A 13,558-nucleotide genomic window follows, 5' to 3' on the forward strand; every position below is an offset into this window, starting at 1 on the left:
CCATCTTTAACCAACAATATTAGCAACCGCTAATACTACAGTAGGGTAATAGCCTCAATTCTCATGAATGTGCATTCAAAAGGGATTTTTGATAATCTATAGTACTGCTTATAACATAGTGCACCTTTAAATTCAATGTGGGCCAGACGTTAGCACATCTGCATCTAAAAAAAAAAAAAAAAAAAAAAAAAAAAACACATTTGCAAATAAGTGCTGATTACTGTGATTATCCAACGGACATCATTTGACGATGGTAGTCTTAACAATTGACAAAAAACATGCTCTAAACTTTAAGTAAAGAAACTGAACAGACACCAGTTGAAATAAAATGTAATTTTATTGTTCAGCCGTGTCACAACCTCGTCTCCAAAATAAGCACAGCAGGACTACAACTGTTCATCAACCTAGCTACCTTTGATAGCACATAAAACCAGGTTTTATAAGACCACCAACGATAGCGTTAAACTTTTCTATCAGACAACCAATGATAGCATACAAAATAGTTGTTAACCTACCAGTGATACTGTATATAAAACACTTGTCTCTAAATTTATCCCCAACCCACCCTCAATTTCACCCGCATCCCTCTTTAGAACATTTGTGACACCGACATATTTTATGCTTAAACAAGCACATAAAGAATGCATAATTCTCCATTTTCGAGCTTATAAAAAAAACTACACAATGTTACACTTTAAGTCAGAGTACAATTCAACTGATTATTAGTGTTCTACACATTCGACCATAAACCAAAGGAACATTGTATAATATCACTATAACTTAACACTACATGTAATATACGTTTAAAAAAAAAAAAAAAAAAAAATTACAAATGATTAGCATTGAAAAGGAAATGAACATGGCTAGTGAAGGCAAGCTGGGTCAGTACCATAACAGAATGAGTAATACAAAAAAGAAATAAAAAATGTATAAGAAAAATAGAAACAAAATTTAAAAAAACAAAACAAAAAAAAACTGATAATACAGGCAAGGCTAAAACAATTGTGTTTCAAACTTTAAAATCCATCTCTGTTGCACTCATCCATAATGGTAACCTGCTCCAAGACCTCCAATGAGTGATTCCACATCTGATCCTTTAACCCTTCTCCACCCCCCCCCACACACACACACTTTCAACTTGCTTAAACATTCCTGTGGCAACCATCTTAGTTTTCTTGTGTCAGGCACTTTCTAATACCCCTTACTCCTCTCTTTACCTTTAACACACAGGCCAATCATAATGCTGCTTCAGAAAATACAGGCCAATCACAATGCAGGTTCTATCAGAATACAACTGCAAAAAAAAGAAGCATAGGACAAAGATGACATATTAATATCGTCCTGGTGATATAAGAAGAAGCTTTACTGCTAACTGATAATCAAGTCCAACTTACCAATTCTACAGGTCTGTGTCAAACCAGGCCAGCTGGTTGCTGTCCATTAGGTCCTGGGTGTGGCCGAGGTCTGGCAATGGATCAGTGTGGTGACCCAGGTCGGGCAGAGTGTCAGCATGGTAGTCAGCACCTTCCATCATAGGGTCTAACAGGGTATCCTGACCGTAAGCTGGTGGGTAGGCCCGGTAGGCTGCATCTGAAAAGCAAAAGAGAAAAGTACAGTAAGTGATAACGGGTCCAAAGTATAAACACACTGCAGTTTAGTCGTTTTACTCTTAAACAGCAAAATGAACAGCCAACAGTGGTAAATATCAGCATGTGATCTTGAACAAATGATGAAGTGATGCACAAATCATTTTGATCATTAAAAATAAAAAATTGTGGGTTGTAGTGTATAGTCACACTTCAAATTAATAAAAGCCTTTATGCAGTGTCTGCAAACCAAAAATCTAAATATTAGTGCAGTAACAATTAAGTTCTTGATAGTGTCTTGTTTACTTTGAAGACTGATCAGTGCCAGGCACACTTACTAGTCACAGAGGGCTCAAATTAAAGGTAGCCCCTCGTTTCCCCACTCACGTCAAAGCAGATTTTAACGGCTAAAACGTGAAACACTAATTTAAGGTTTGTGTTACACTATTTAGCTATAAGGCGATTTAACCACAGATAGGTCCTATAATACTATGTTGCTCCCTGGTCTGGAATATGCAGACCGTGCAGCTTTAGTCAGATATAACCCTCAATTATCACCTGGCAATTGTATAAATACTCAGTTACTGCAGAGTGGGGCTTAACAAACCAGCGGCTGACATCACAGAGGTCACGTCCCTCTTTTATACAACTTATTTAACACGATTTGGTAGATGTGGTTAAATGGCACTGTGGGACATAAGCAAATCTTATAATACATTAAAAATGTATTTATTTCTTTGTCCACCAACTCTTGTTAGATCAGGAGCTGAGCAAACGCAAGTTATAACTATCAAATATTACAGCATCATGCTGCCCAGCAAGGACCCTGCAATGGGATAAAATGACCAATTTAAGCATTTATGCACCAGTAACACCTTATAAAAGCAATTTATTTTTATTTTGTAGATACAAAATAACATCTGATTTATTCCCCAGATGTGATGCCATCAACCTGCTGGGCAACCACCTATCAAGGGGATTATATACACACCTTTTTTTTTTTATTTAAAATTCTCAGTGAGATTAAGTATCATTTGCAAACAGCATGAGCAGTCCAAACAATACTCTAGCATGGGTATGTGTGATAAATCTCATGCTACTTTAAGGCCACCTTGTTTCTTATCAGCTTTTTTTGTCATGTGTCACTTGTTAAATTGTGCATTTAAATAATCTTGTTTTGAACTTCTGTCAAAGCACTTTATCTTTTCTGCCCTTCAAATTTTACTGACACACCTCAAGCATATATGCATTGCACAAAAGCAAAAAACAGAAACGGGGGGGTCAAATCATTTTTGATCGTTTACAAGAACAGTTATTATGCAATCTTATTGCTTTTGGTCCGTTTACAAAAAACAAACAAAGAACAAAAACTATTTTCTTAGTCCAGGTTTGAGTGCCACTAATACTGGGTAAGCATTTCTAGAAATAACCAATGGTTAGAAATAACAATTACATTTTTAGTTAAGCAAATAGTACAAGTAGAATTTCAATATGCACATGCATGCTGCAATTATAAGATTACGTTTTGGAAGAAAAAAAAATTGCTATCACAGCAAGTTGTGCAATTAATTTTTTAAGTCAACTTACAGAGCTGCACATAAGAAATAAACACATAAATGAACAAAAATGAAGTACTCACCATCCTGCCTATAAGCAAGAGGGTCTCCCTGTGCACCTATATCCAATCCCAGGTCTCCGGTCTATAGAAAGATTAAGAATTGAGTGAGTTGTACAATTTGAGGTAAACCAGCAAAATAGATTAAGGCAAATTGATCATAAATTGCCTCATTTTCTTGTTTCAATGGGGAAAAATGCAAAAGTTAAAGATATTAATGTGCACGTACATCATTCCAGGCCATAGGCTCAGTTCTGAACAAAGAGCTGGTCAGCTCCACAGAAAGGCGTTTCTTGTAGTCCTGGGGCTTATCCTCAGACATGCGGAACAGGACAGCTGCAGCATAGGTTGCTACAAGAAGAATGCACAGCAACAGTCAGAGATTTCAAGCTACCACTAGCAAAAATGTGTACAGTTTGTATTTTGTTCCTTGCACACTCACCAACTCCCTCATTACGGGAGTGCAGCAGCTCAGTGAGAGGTGCAGTGGCTCCTTCAGCTTCGATTGCCTCAGCAGCTTCTTTATCCTGGGCCAGTTCACACAGCACACCTGCTGCCACACGCTGGATATTCTCCACTGGAGAATAAAGCAACTGAAAACAAAAGCAGACAATGAACAACATAGTTAATACAATTAGTGTAAGTAGTGGACAAATGGTGCAAAAAACAAAAAAAACAAACAAACTAATGAGACTATAGGGACCGAAATAAGGGATTATAGCAATGATAAGTGTTAAAAAACAAACAACAAAAAAAAAACAAACGACAAAAAAAAAAAACCCTGTCCCAGCTTCTTTTTTTTTTTAAATTAAAAAAAATTAAATCTGGCATCAGGTTCAAAATAAGTATTTTGGAAATTTTTAAGTGTCACAAACAAACTTAAGATTGATTTTTAAAAACAAAACAAAACACTGGGCGTGGAACTGGAAGTTGGGGTTTTATCCTCACCTGGACAAAAAGTGGAATGGTGTTGAGCCCTCTGATGACGATTCTGTTGTGCACATCTCGGGCCAAGATGTGCAGAGCTCCTGTGCAACCTTCCACTATTTCCTCCATGCGCACACCCTCCTGTATGATTCAAGTTTTCATGAGATGAAAGGGAGAAAGGGAGAAAAAAAAACCAAAAAAAAAAAAAACACCACATTCTTGATGTTCAGATAAAGAAAACATCTAGCTTGTTACACACCACAAACTGCTGCTGGTTGCCTCCCATGCTAGTGCGCCTCTGGGTGTCCTGATGAGCTCTGACAAGCAGCTGTACCAGTCGAGGGATAGCGCCTTGCTCCCGCAAAGCACTGTGGTTGGCTGGGCAGAGAGCCAGGTTGCGAATCAGACCAACTGTGGCCTATAAGGGAAGGAATATTTGGCATATTTAGAGTTGGAATATATCTTCATGAATTCTGAGAGTGATTTTACCAGTCATCTGGAAATATGTAAAAGTAAAGGAATAACAACCTTGATTAAAGGCCAGTGGGATGGAGGGTGCAGCAATTTGACCACCACAGGCAGGCCATAGTGAAGGCGAACAGCATTCTGGGCCATCTCAGCATCCTGATGGCGGGAAGTCAGGTGACGAAGTGCACAGACCGCAGGCTCTGTGATGTCCTCTCTGTCACCAGCTCGAAGTACTGTTCGCACTAAAGCCTCAATGCCACCAACCTAACATGGGGGGGGGGGGGGGGGGTTAGTGCCAGATAAAGATTTTTTCTTTTTTAAATTCATTTCCACACCACAGCATTTTTATATTTTCTAAGAAGCTGTGCGTTTACTTACCTGACAGACCATGAGTTTGTTACTATAATTGTTGCAGGTTAGGTTGGAGAGGATGCCTGCGGCACATGTTACGACATTGATGTCATCACTGCCCAGCAGCTGGACTAGAGTGCCCAAGAGACCTTCCATCCCCTCCTAGAGAGCAGAGGACAGGACAGAAAAGACATCTAAATAAAGTAGACTATCAGAATTTATGAGTTTTATTCAAGAAGTTACATTAAGTGGGATTCTTTTAAGGAGGCGACCCTTGTATGTTTACCTGTTTAGTGGCAGCATCTGAAAGATTCCTCAGAGTCCAGAGGCAGTTCTGGACCAGACGCTGGCTGGGGTCTGTCAGATGAAGTCCCAAAGCCTGCATGCCTCCTACAAACAAGGTCAGACAACATTTTACTATTAGAAGCCCTTCTGCACTGAAGAAAAGCATAACAGTAAACAAGCGAGACCTGTAATAATGCCCACAGTTGTACTGCAATGATTTAAATACAGCATACATTTTTAATTTGTATTTATTTTTTACATACCAGCCTCTACAATGGCAGGCTTGTTGCTTGAGCAGACTGAGAGAACCTTGAGCACCCTGCTTGTGGTCCACAGCAGTTTCTCATATGTGAAAGTCCTCATGATGTTGACCAGAGCCTGGGGTCCACCGCTGGCCAGAATGATCAGCTAAGAATAAAGACAAGTTTATGTTTATACTGGCATACAAACTGCTGGTTGTTTTAGCAGACAAGTACGAAGACAATGTACTCAAGTTGATAAATTAGTCAGAGCTCCAATACCTTGCTTTCCTGATTGCCATATGCCAAGATCTGCAGGCAGTCAGTAGTGATGGCCAGAAACTTGACATTAGTGTTGGACAACAGTGCCACCATCTTCTGCAATCCTCCAGCTAGGCGCACTGCCATTTTTGCCCCTTCCTGATGCAACAACAGGTTGTGGAGTGTGGTGATAGCATAGAACAAAACGCTGTCCACCGGTGAACTAAAGGGGAGGGGAAAATAAAGGAAAAGTAGTTATGGAAAAGTTGACTCATCTTTAAAGAATCTACGTAACAGTAAAATGCAAACAAGCATGCCACACATTCACACACACAGAGTGCAAGTTTGTCATACACAGGGCATTATGACTCGGCTTAGATGCCAATAAAAACAAAAAAATTAAAAGAAAAAAATAAGATACACCAAGTGCCATTACACATTTTGAGTTGTTTGCATAAGCAACAGATGCAAGACCACATTTTATGAATAATCAAAATTGTTTTAACTATAACTTCCAAAGATTATACAACCATTAATAGTGCAATTCAACAGCAGTTTTATTAAGTCTCCAAAGCCTATTAATTGTCCAGTTAAGTTTAGCAATTGGAAATGACTCAGCACAAAAAAAAAAAAAAAAAAAAAAAAAAAAAAAAAAAAAACCAACAACATTATTTTACCAGGACTCACATCTACTGTAAAGCCATTTGCAAATTAATGCTGATACTTAAGAGAACTGAACCAGTACATCACTTTTCCCTTTCTGTTCTCATCTCTCATCCAATCTCAAGGCAACATTTACATAATTTCAAGAGCAATAAAAGCAGTACAGAGAAATGCTCACTGCAAAATGGATAAAAACCTCACGGTCAAACCATTAAAGCCCTAAAAACTTTAAAATGGTACCTATATGCAAGTTTATTCAGCAGTTTTACAAAAAGGTGGCAGTTCCTTTCTTCTTGATGTACTGCTCCATCTTTCACTTAAACCATTAGTAATATGATTCCAGGAACAAATTCAAACACATGTGCGCCATCCAACAGGCTGTAACTTGCCAGAGATCCAACTGTTTTGGCTGTGTGTTTAGGCTTTTCATGAAGAAACGCAAACACTAAAAGAAAGGAAGGAGGGCAGACATTTCAACTGAGTTGCAGGACCTTTTCTTTTGAAATTTGTCTGGTTGTGAATGTCTGGATTGGCTATATTGTAACACAACCAACATTTGTCAATCTGTTTAGCCCACATCAAAGTACGCGTGCTAAACTGTACATAGTTATGGAAAATTATAATAGTGTCAACATTTTCAGTGTATTTGCTTGGTCATAATTGATAAGACTTACAGCAGAACACACTGTTGCATTGTACAGACTTGCACAGCAGACTGTGGAAAGCTCAAGCATCTGAGAACAGATGATCTTAAAATAAAGATATTCTGCAAATAACTTTAGTCGTACAGGACTGAAGTAATCATCTAAAACTATACCAAGCAGACATTACAAGCTATAAAGCAGCACTACATAGCACATTGGGTAGCACTTTGTAATGTCTCACTACTAAGCATTAGTAAGGTATTAGGGATCACTAAATCCATCATTTATATATCACTACATCTCCTTAGAATGTAATTTATAAATACAGATGTAATTGTACTGATACATACAAGTACTACCCATCTGTTAATGTACACTATACAGCAATCGCTGCTTTTAATCAGTCATAATATATGTATATTTATAAATGCCATGTTAAGTAGGAGTAATGTTATATAAATGATGAATTAAGCACTTGCCAATACCTTAATAGCAGGAAATTATAATAAAAGGGCAACCAAAGATTTAAAGAAATGTTCTATACAATGCTGAACATCCTGGACTGGGCACTGGAACACCATCCTAGAGTGTCTTTTCTCACATATAGCAAACGCGACCAGAAACATCAAATTAGGCAAGTTGGACACATCAAGCAGAAAAGTAAGAAGTAAGAAAAGTATAAAGAAAACCTACTAGCTGTGAATTGAACATTTACTCAATTTCAAGAGGAATAAAAGTACAGAAAAATGCTCTGTACTTAATTTGACAATTGGAAAACCTCATTGTTAAACTATTAGCTAGCCTCTACCAATCTCACATTTGCACAACTGGACATTGCACAGAATAAGTCCAAGGGAGATAGTAGATTAACGACCTAACATCTGATGCCACTACATTTGCATTCACACATGCACCTCAACCTGTAAATGTCTGTAAAGTTCAGGACTGCAATGCCAAGTGTGGAAATTGCTTCAGTCAGGTGTTCTGTATTCTAGTCACCAAATGTCTCATTGACATTCTCCATTACATAATCTGTACTAAAGGTTGAAGGGGCTGGCTGCAGCACATATTACAATTTTGATTTTGTCACTAAAATCCCATTTCTTACCTCAGCATCTTGACCAGGGCAGGGATGCCTCCAGATTTGAAGATAGCAAGGAGACCCTCTCGATGGTGGGAAAGGTTGTGTAAGGTGCCAGCAGAACAACGAGCAGTCTCCACATCACCACTATTTTGCATGGCGCGAACAACTGCTGAAACCATTTGTGGTGAACGCATAAGGGCATGGCGAGATGCCTCTTTCTTTGACAACTGATGCACCATTACAGCTGCTTTATTCACAACAACCTAGGACAAAGAATATGTTTGTTAGTGATGCCAGCTGTATTGCTACCAACTACAACGATATCAGAAGTTACCTTGTCGGCATCTGATTTTATTAACATGTTAAGCATACCTGGTCCTCATCATTAAGCAGTTTAGTGAGCTCAGGGATCGCACGAGTGGCCAGCTCAGCATCATCTTGATAGTTAATGAGGTTAACTACAGCATGCTTTAGCATTTGCGATGGCTCTGCAAGACGCTGCACAGCAGTTGGATGGGCTGCATCCAGCTGAGTAGGTGGGATCTGGATGCCCTCCTCCAAAGTCTCAGGGAACATGGCAGCGCGTACACGCTGGGCCCGGGTCATGGCATAGCCCTCAATGTCTGACAGAAATGGAAAATTACAATACAATTACGCTACAGAAATATAAAGAACAGTTTTTCTTTTAGCATTTCAATCATGTACAATCAAGCCTGCCGTTTTTATTTTAAATGAATTTTTATTAAATTAATTTATTCCTGATCAATTTTTTAAAAGAGTAGTAATTTCACAATACACAAGAGTAAAAGCACCACGCGAAACCCAATCAGTGCCTAACAGTACATGCCACATAACCAAACCAGCTCAGAGCCTCAGGCATGGACACCAAAAGACCTCTGAAGGTGTCCTTTGATATCTGATACCAAGACAGTTCATAATCCTTTAAGTCCTGTAATTTCCAAGTTGTAGTTGGCATGAATCAGACTTGCCACAGCGTGAGCTTGTAGTTGGTCCTTCCTCGAATCATTGTCTGTTGGTACTCACTACAGGATAAGCCTTTATGACTCAGGATCACTACAGCCGTCTTAGCATCATTTGACTCTTCTCAAAATTGTTTGTCTTTATGTTTCCATTTTATCTTACATTCACCATATTGACTAACATATTTCCTGAGTACAAATGAGTGAACATTTGAGTGGATATAATATTTTGGCTCCTGTGCCTACATTAGTATCTCATACCTGTAGCCTCTGGAGTGAAAGGCTGGTTGAACTCCCAGTCATAAAGAGTTGGATCATCCTCTTCAGCATCTGGGTTCCCTTTACCGCTCAGGGATGGTGCTGTGGTTGTGACGCCAGACTGAATGCCTGAGTCCAGATAGGACTGCTGCTGCCACTGACTTACAACAACCTTGCTGTCACCTATTGCCATGTCCAACTCCATCAAATCAGCTGTGCAAAAAAAGGACAAAGTGAGACACAAGAAGGAATACATGAGAAAAAATATTTACTTCACCAACTTTAAGCATAGTTTTCAAATAAGATCTTTCACCAACCTTATTTATGGAAGTTTGTTGTAGGAAAATAAAGAGCGGGAAAATTAAATTGACAAGTATACATTTGTTTAACTGAAACCAAAAAGAAATATCTCTCTCTACATGTGATACTCTAGGGTACTTTGCTGGTAATTTTAACATTTCTCGTCATACCAACTTAAGGTGCATTTAAATCAAATCAAATCACTTTTATTGTCACATCACATGTGCAGGTACATTGGTACAGCACATGTGAGTGAAATTCTTGTGTGCGAGCTTCACAAGCAACAGAGTTGTGCAAAATACAATAATGTAAACAAGCAAAATACAAGAATGGCTACATCTGAAACTAATAAATATATGTACAATATATAATAGTATATGCATTTCTGGATGTGTATACCAAATATTTTTCTACGTGTGTGTGTGTACACATATTTTACAAATTAAAATATGTGTACACACACACACACACACACACACACACACACACACACTTAGTTTACTGAAAGAAAACTAGATGAAAGAAAAACCTAAAAACAAATTATTTAAGATACCGTGAAATCTGGTCATGCTTCTCCTTTTCTCAAATGAGCTTTATACTGAGATCTTAAAACAAAAGTCTTGAAAATGATCAGTTCTCCATACTTACACTGGGTAGCCATTGTTCTTGCCTGCCCTCAGCCCGCACAGCAGATATACCTGTAAAAAAAAATGTTTCGCACACTCAGGAAAAACTACCAACTCAAACTCAACTTCATTTCTGGCAAAACCAAACCGTCAAGCTCTGGGTTTCTCCAGCGACCACTCAATATTAAAGTCACAGTCTACTGCTCTACCTGTATAAGTGATCGAGATGCTTGTTTGGTTTGCTATCTTAGCTTTGAGGGGAAATGCCGAGCCTCCACCTCCAAACGAGTGAGTAAAGCGGTGGGTATTTCCAGGCCAGCACGAACACAATTCACCATTCAGCGGCAAAGAACATCAAAGGCATATTTCTCCCCCTCCCCCTACCACGGCCAAGTTCCGACCTCGCAGCTTGGGTTTCCAATGAGAGAAACTACCCCCCCCCCCTCCGCCCCGCAATCACTTCAATGACTCCTCCTCTCATGGTGGGTCCAACTACAAGCGTAACAAGCTGGCTAATCACAACTAATCGAGAAAAAAAAAAAACCCTAAATGGATGGTCTCACCAATCACCAAATATATTTTATTTGTACACAATTCAAGGACTAGCGTGTATTAGCCACCCCTATTAGCTAACAGGTTGGCTAGCTTACCTTGAAAGCTCGTTATGCTAGCCTAACGTGCGCAGCTAACCTATCCGCTAGTTAGCTAACATAAACAAACACTGTTTAGGAATTTGACCACTGTCTAAAAATGCGCATGAGCCGTCCTGAGAAGCAACCAATATTGATAGCCGTTATTTTTCACAAACAAATCCATTAGTACAATCCCGACTTTCAAGCACGCTCCCATTTTTAAATTTCTGATTTGATAAGCACAGCTAGCCAGGACGTATGAAAAGTAGTTCCAAGCGCCACCGTACAAAACCTGCTGTGCTGCCAGCCAAATCAGAAAACCCCACCGGAGCCCCCTCCCTAGCCAAAGACGATTTTCTTTGCTAAACCATAACCTGACGCACTGTACGATATTGTATAAAAGTGGTAATAAGCGTAGCATATTTACCAGAATCGAGCGGCACCTCCGTGGTTCTTGTCAGGAGAAAAGAAATCCCCTTTCTCTTAGCTGAAAATAGGAGAAGGGCTGCTAGGTGAACCACCCGTAGAAGTCCGAACCACACCCGCTGCTGCGCCGCCGAAGATGTTGCTTCCGCCAGTGCAATCAAACATCAAGATGGCGAACGGAGAAATACAGTATTCTTCCGCACTTGGAAAACTAGGGCCTCGGATTTAAACAAAGTTGTAGCATCAAAAATCACAGTTTTACCGTAATAGCCAGGTAGTGGTGTCTTTTTGTTTTAAGAACAAGGGCTGTGTTGGCTCTTAGGTCTTATAGCAAGGTAATGAGAGTTTTTCATGTGGGAAGCGGCGGTGGGGTAGTGGAGGGGAAGGCGAGGTGCCTTCATTAGACAGGAATGAGATTCAGCGGGTGCTAATATGACAGAGCGCTTTGATTAACATGCAGCAAATGAAAAAGGCACAAACATTTCCGCTAATAGGACTCTACGTTCATTTACTTAATGAGTGAATTAAGTCGCAGTTTTGGCAAGCATGGTCCGAGCACTTTCTACACCTGTATACAGTTAAAGAGGGATTTTGCAAATGCTTGACTGCAGTAGTTAATGGAAGAAGAGGAGGGTGGATAGGAGAGGGGATGGAGGGACAGAGTCAGCTACACGCTATATAAAATTCCTATAATAATTACATAATTAAATCGACCACATTGTACTTTCCAGGAGGCATTAAGTGATCTTGAACTGATACATGAGGTTTACAAGTCTTAGGATCATTTAATATTTTGATTATTTTGAAATTATCGGAACATTGCTAATATGTGCATTTTATTCTGGGCAGCTGTATATGTATTTGGTATGCACAGGCAGTGTATCAGTCTAATAGTCAAACATTCACTTATGCTTTTAATACATTCCTGCCTGTGCTTAAGCTTCTTAGGATTGCATACACACAAGCATCAAAAGAATTACAGTTAATCGACTGCAGAGCTCAATTTCCCCCATTTAAGAGTCATAAAATGAGAGAGGCTGTTGATATGAAATGAACACATGCAAAGCACAGAGCAATGCGGACTATTTGTGCATGATCATGTGCGCCATGCATGCCTCAAGCCAGAAAAGGTCAAAGTCCAAAGTGCTATTGAGAAGCATACCTACTGTTGTTACTACTGTTACTATAGTGACTGACAGGTACGATACTACAATGAAAAGTTTTATATTCCTGTAATTTATTTGATGATGAAAATGATGTTAGTTTGTAGTATGGCAATAAAAACATGAATTTGCATGTAGGTGTAATGATTCTCAGTGATGCAGCCAGACCAAATGAATACATGAGACTGCATTTCCATCATTTTGAGCTTTATTGTCTCAGCATGTGGAGCTAAAATCAAGAAACCAGCTCAGGCATGCATCAAAGTAACAATAATAATAATAATAATAATAATAATAATAATAATAATAATACACACTGCAAGTTATCATCTGCAGATTAGAATGTGAACCAGGCGTCTCCTGTAGCATTGTGTGTCAAACAGAAATCCACACCCTTTGCATGAATTTATCTGACATAATGTGATGTTCATATTCCTTCCAGTCTCTTATGTAAGCAGGTTTAAGAGTTTATTAAAGACATGAAACCTAGCATTTCATGTTAATCATGGGGGGAATGTAAGAATGGGAAGGACATGCAAGCTCTACAACAAGTCAGTGGATTTAAGCCCAAGACCCGGTTGCTATGTGGTAACAGTGCTGACCAATGCACCGATTCTAATAATGTGATGTGTTAAACCAACACATTTGTGTAAGGGTTTATTCATTTGCTGTTCCTCAGAGTCTTTATAAATACTATATATTGTATAGTGTATATTCATGGTGGTCAAGGTAAAAAGTAAACCACTAGAAACACAATAAGAGCTTTTAATATGATTGTTGCTTCATGATCCCAATGGTATTTAATATTGTACTCTTTTGTTTGAGTCTTAGGACAAGCACTGCACTCAAAACAGTGTCTGAAAACACTTATGTTTCATCCACTTGCAAGTCATGTGCACCAAAGGCCACAACTGATATTTTTCATTCTTCAAAACAAAGGATAATCCAAGGTCACTTGCAGGTCACTGAAGCGGGTGGGCTCAACCTTCAGGTACCTAACTTAAGAGACTGCAGATTTTGTCTGTCAAAAAACAAAACGGAAGCCAGGTG

At 39.0% G+C, this 13,558-nt stretch overlaps 1 protein-coding gene across 3 annotated transcripts; it reads right to left on the reverse strand.

Annotated features, from left to right (window-relative positions):
- Positions 1-318: 318 nt before the first annotated feature.
- Positions 319-11,487, reverse strand: LOC146683250 (catenin beta-1-like). Of its 3 annotated transcripts, none has more exons than XM_085445358.1 (17): positions 11,347-11,487; positions 10,310-10,359; positions 9,365-9,574; positions 8,496-8,746; positions 8,148-8,386; positions 5,754-5,955; positions 5,496-5,640; positions 5,234-5,337; positions 4,975-5,109; positions 4,657-4,860; positions 4,388-4,546; positions 4,150-4,269; positions 3,644-3,794; positions 3,431-3,552; positions 3,226-3,286; positions 1,395-1,590; positions 319-1,294 (listed from the first exon to the last, which is right to left on the reverse strand). In XM_085445358.1, the coding sequence occupies exons 2-16, from the start codon at positions 10,320-10,322 to the stop codon at positions 1,400-1,402; spliced, it is 2,307 nt and encodes a 768-aa protein (XP_085301484.1). In that variant the 5' UTR covers positions 10,323-10,359; positions 11,347-11,487; the 3' UTR covers positions 319-1,294; positions 1,395-1,399. The 3 variants fall into 3 exon arrangements, with proteins under 3 accessions (XP_085301484.1, XP_085301485.1, XP_085301482.1); XM_085445359.1 differs by having other exon boundaries at positions 9,679-10,359; XM_085445356.1 differs by having other exon boundaries at positions 9,365-10,359.
- Between the last annotated feature and the right edge of the window lie 2,071 nt (positions 11,488-13,558).

This window comes from Copadichromis virginalis, linkage group LG22 (assembly GCF_057382275.1).
Source record: "Copadichromis virginalis isolate Kocher_CV1m ecotype Utaka linkage group LG22, C_Virginalis_male_GT1.1, whole genome shotgun sequence".
NCBI lineage: Eukaryota > Metazoa > Chordata > Actinopteri > Cichliformes > Cichlidae > Copadichromis > Copadichromis virginalis.

Bases quoted from the DNA above. Each gene is read 5' to 3' on its own strand.
- LOC146683250 (XM_085445356.1), bottom strand. From the start codon at position 9,617: ATGTATTCCTTCTTGTGTCTCACTTTGTCCTTTTTTTGCACAGCTGAT. The intron at 4,547-4,656 runs GTTGTTATTCCT...CTTCCCTTATAG, and splicing joins CCCACTGGCCTTTAATCAAG to GCCACAGTTGGTCTGATTCG. The intron at 3,287-3,430 runs GTACGTGCACAT...ATCTTTCTATAG, and splicing joins AGCCTATGGCCTGGAATGAT to ACCGGAGACCTGGGATTGGA.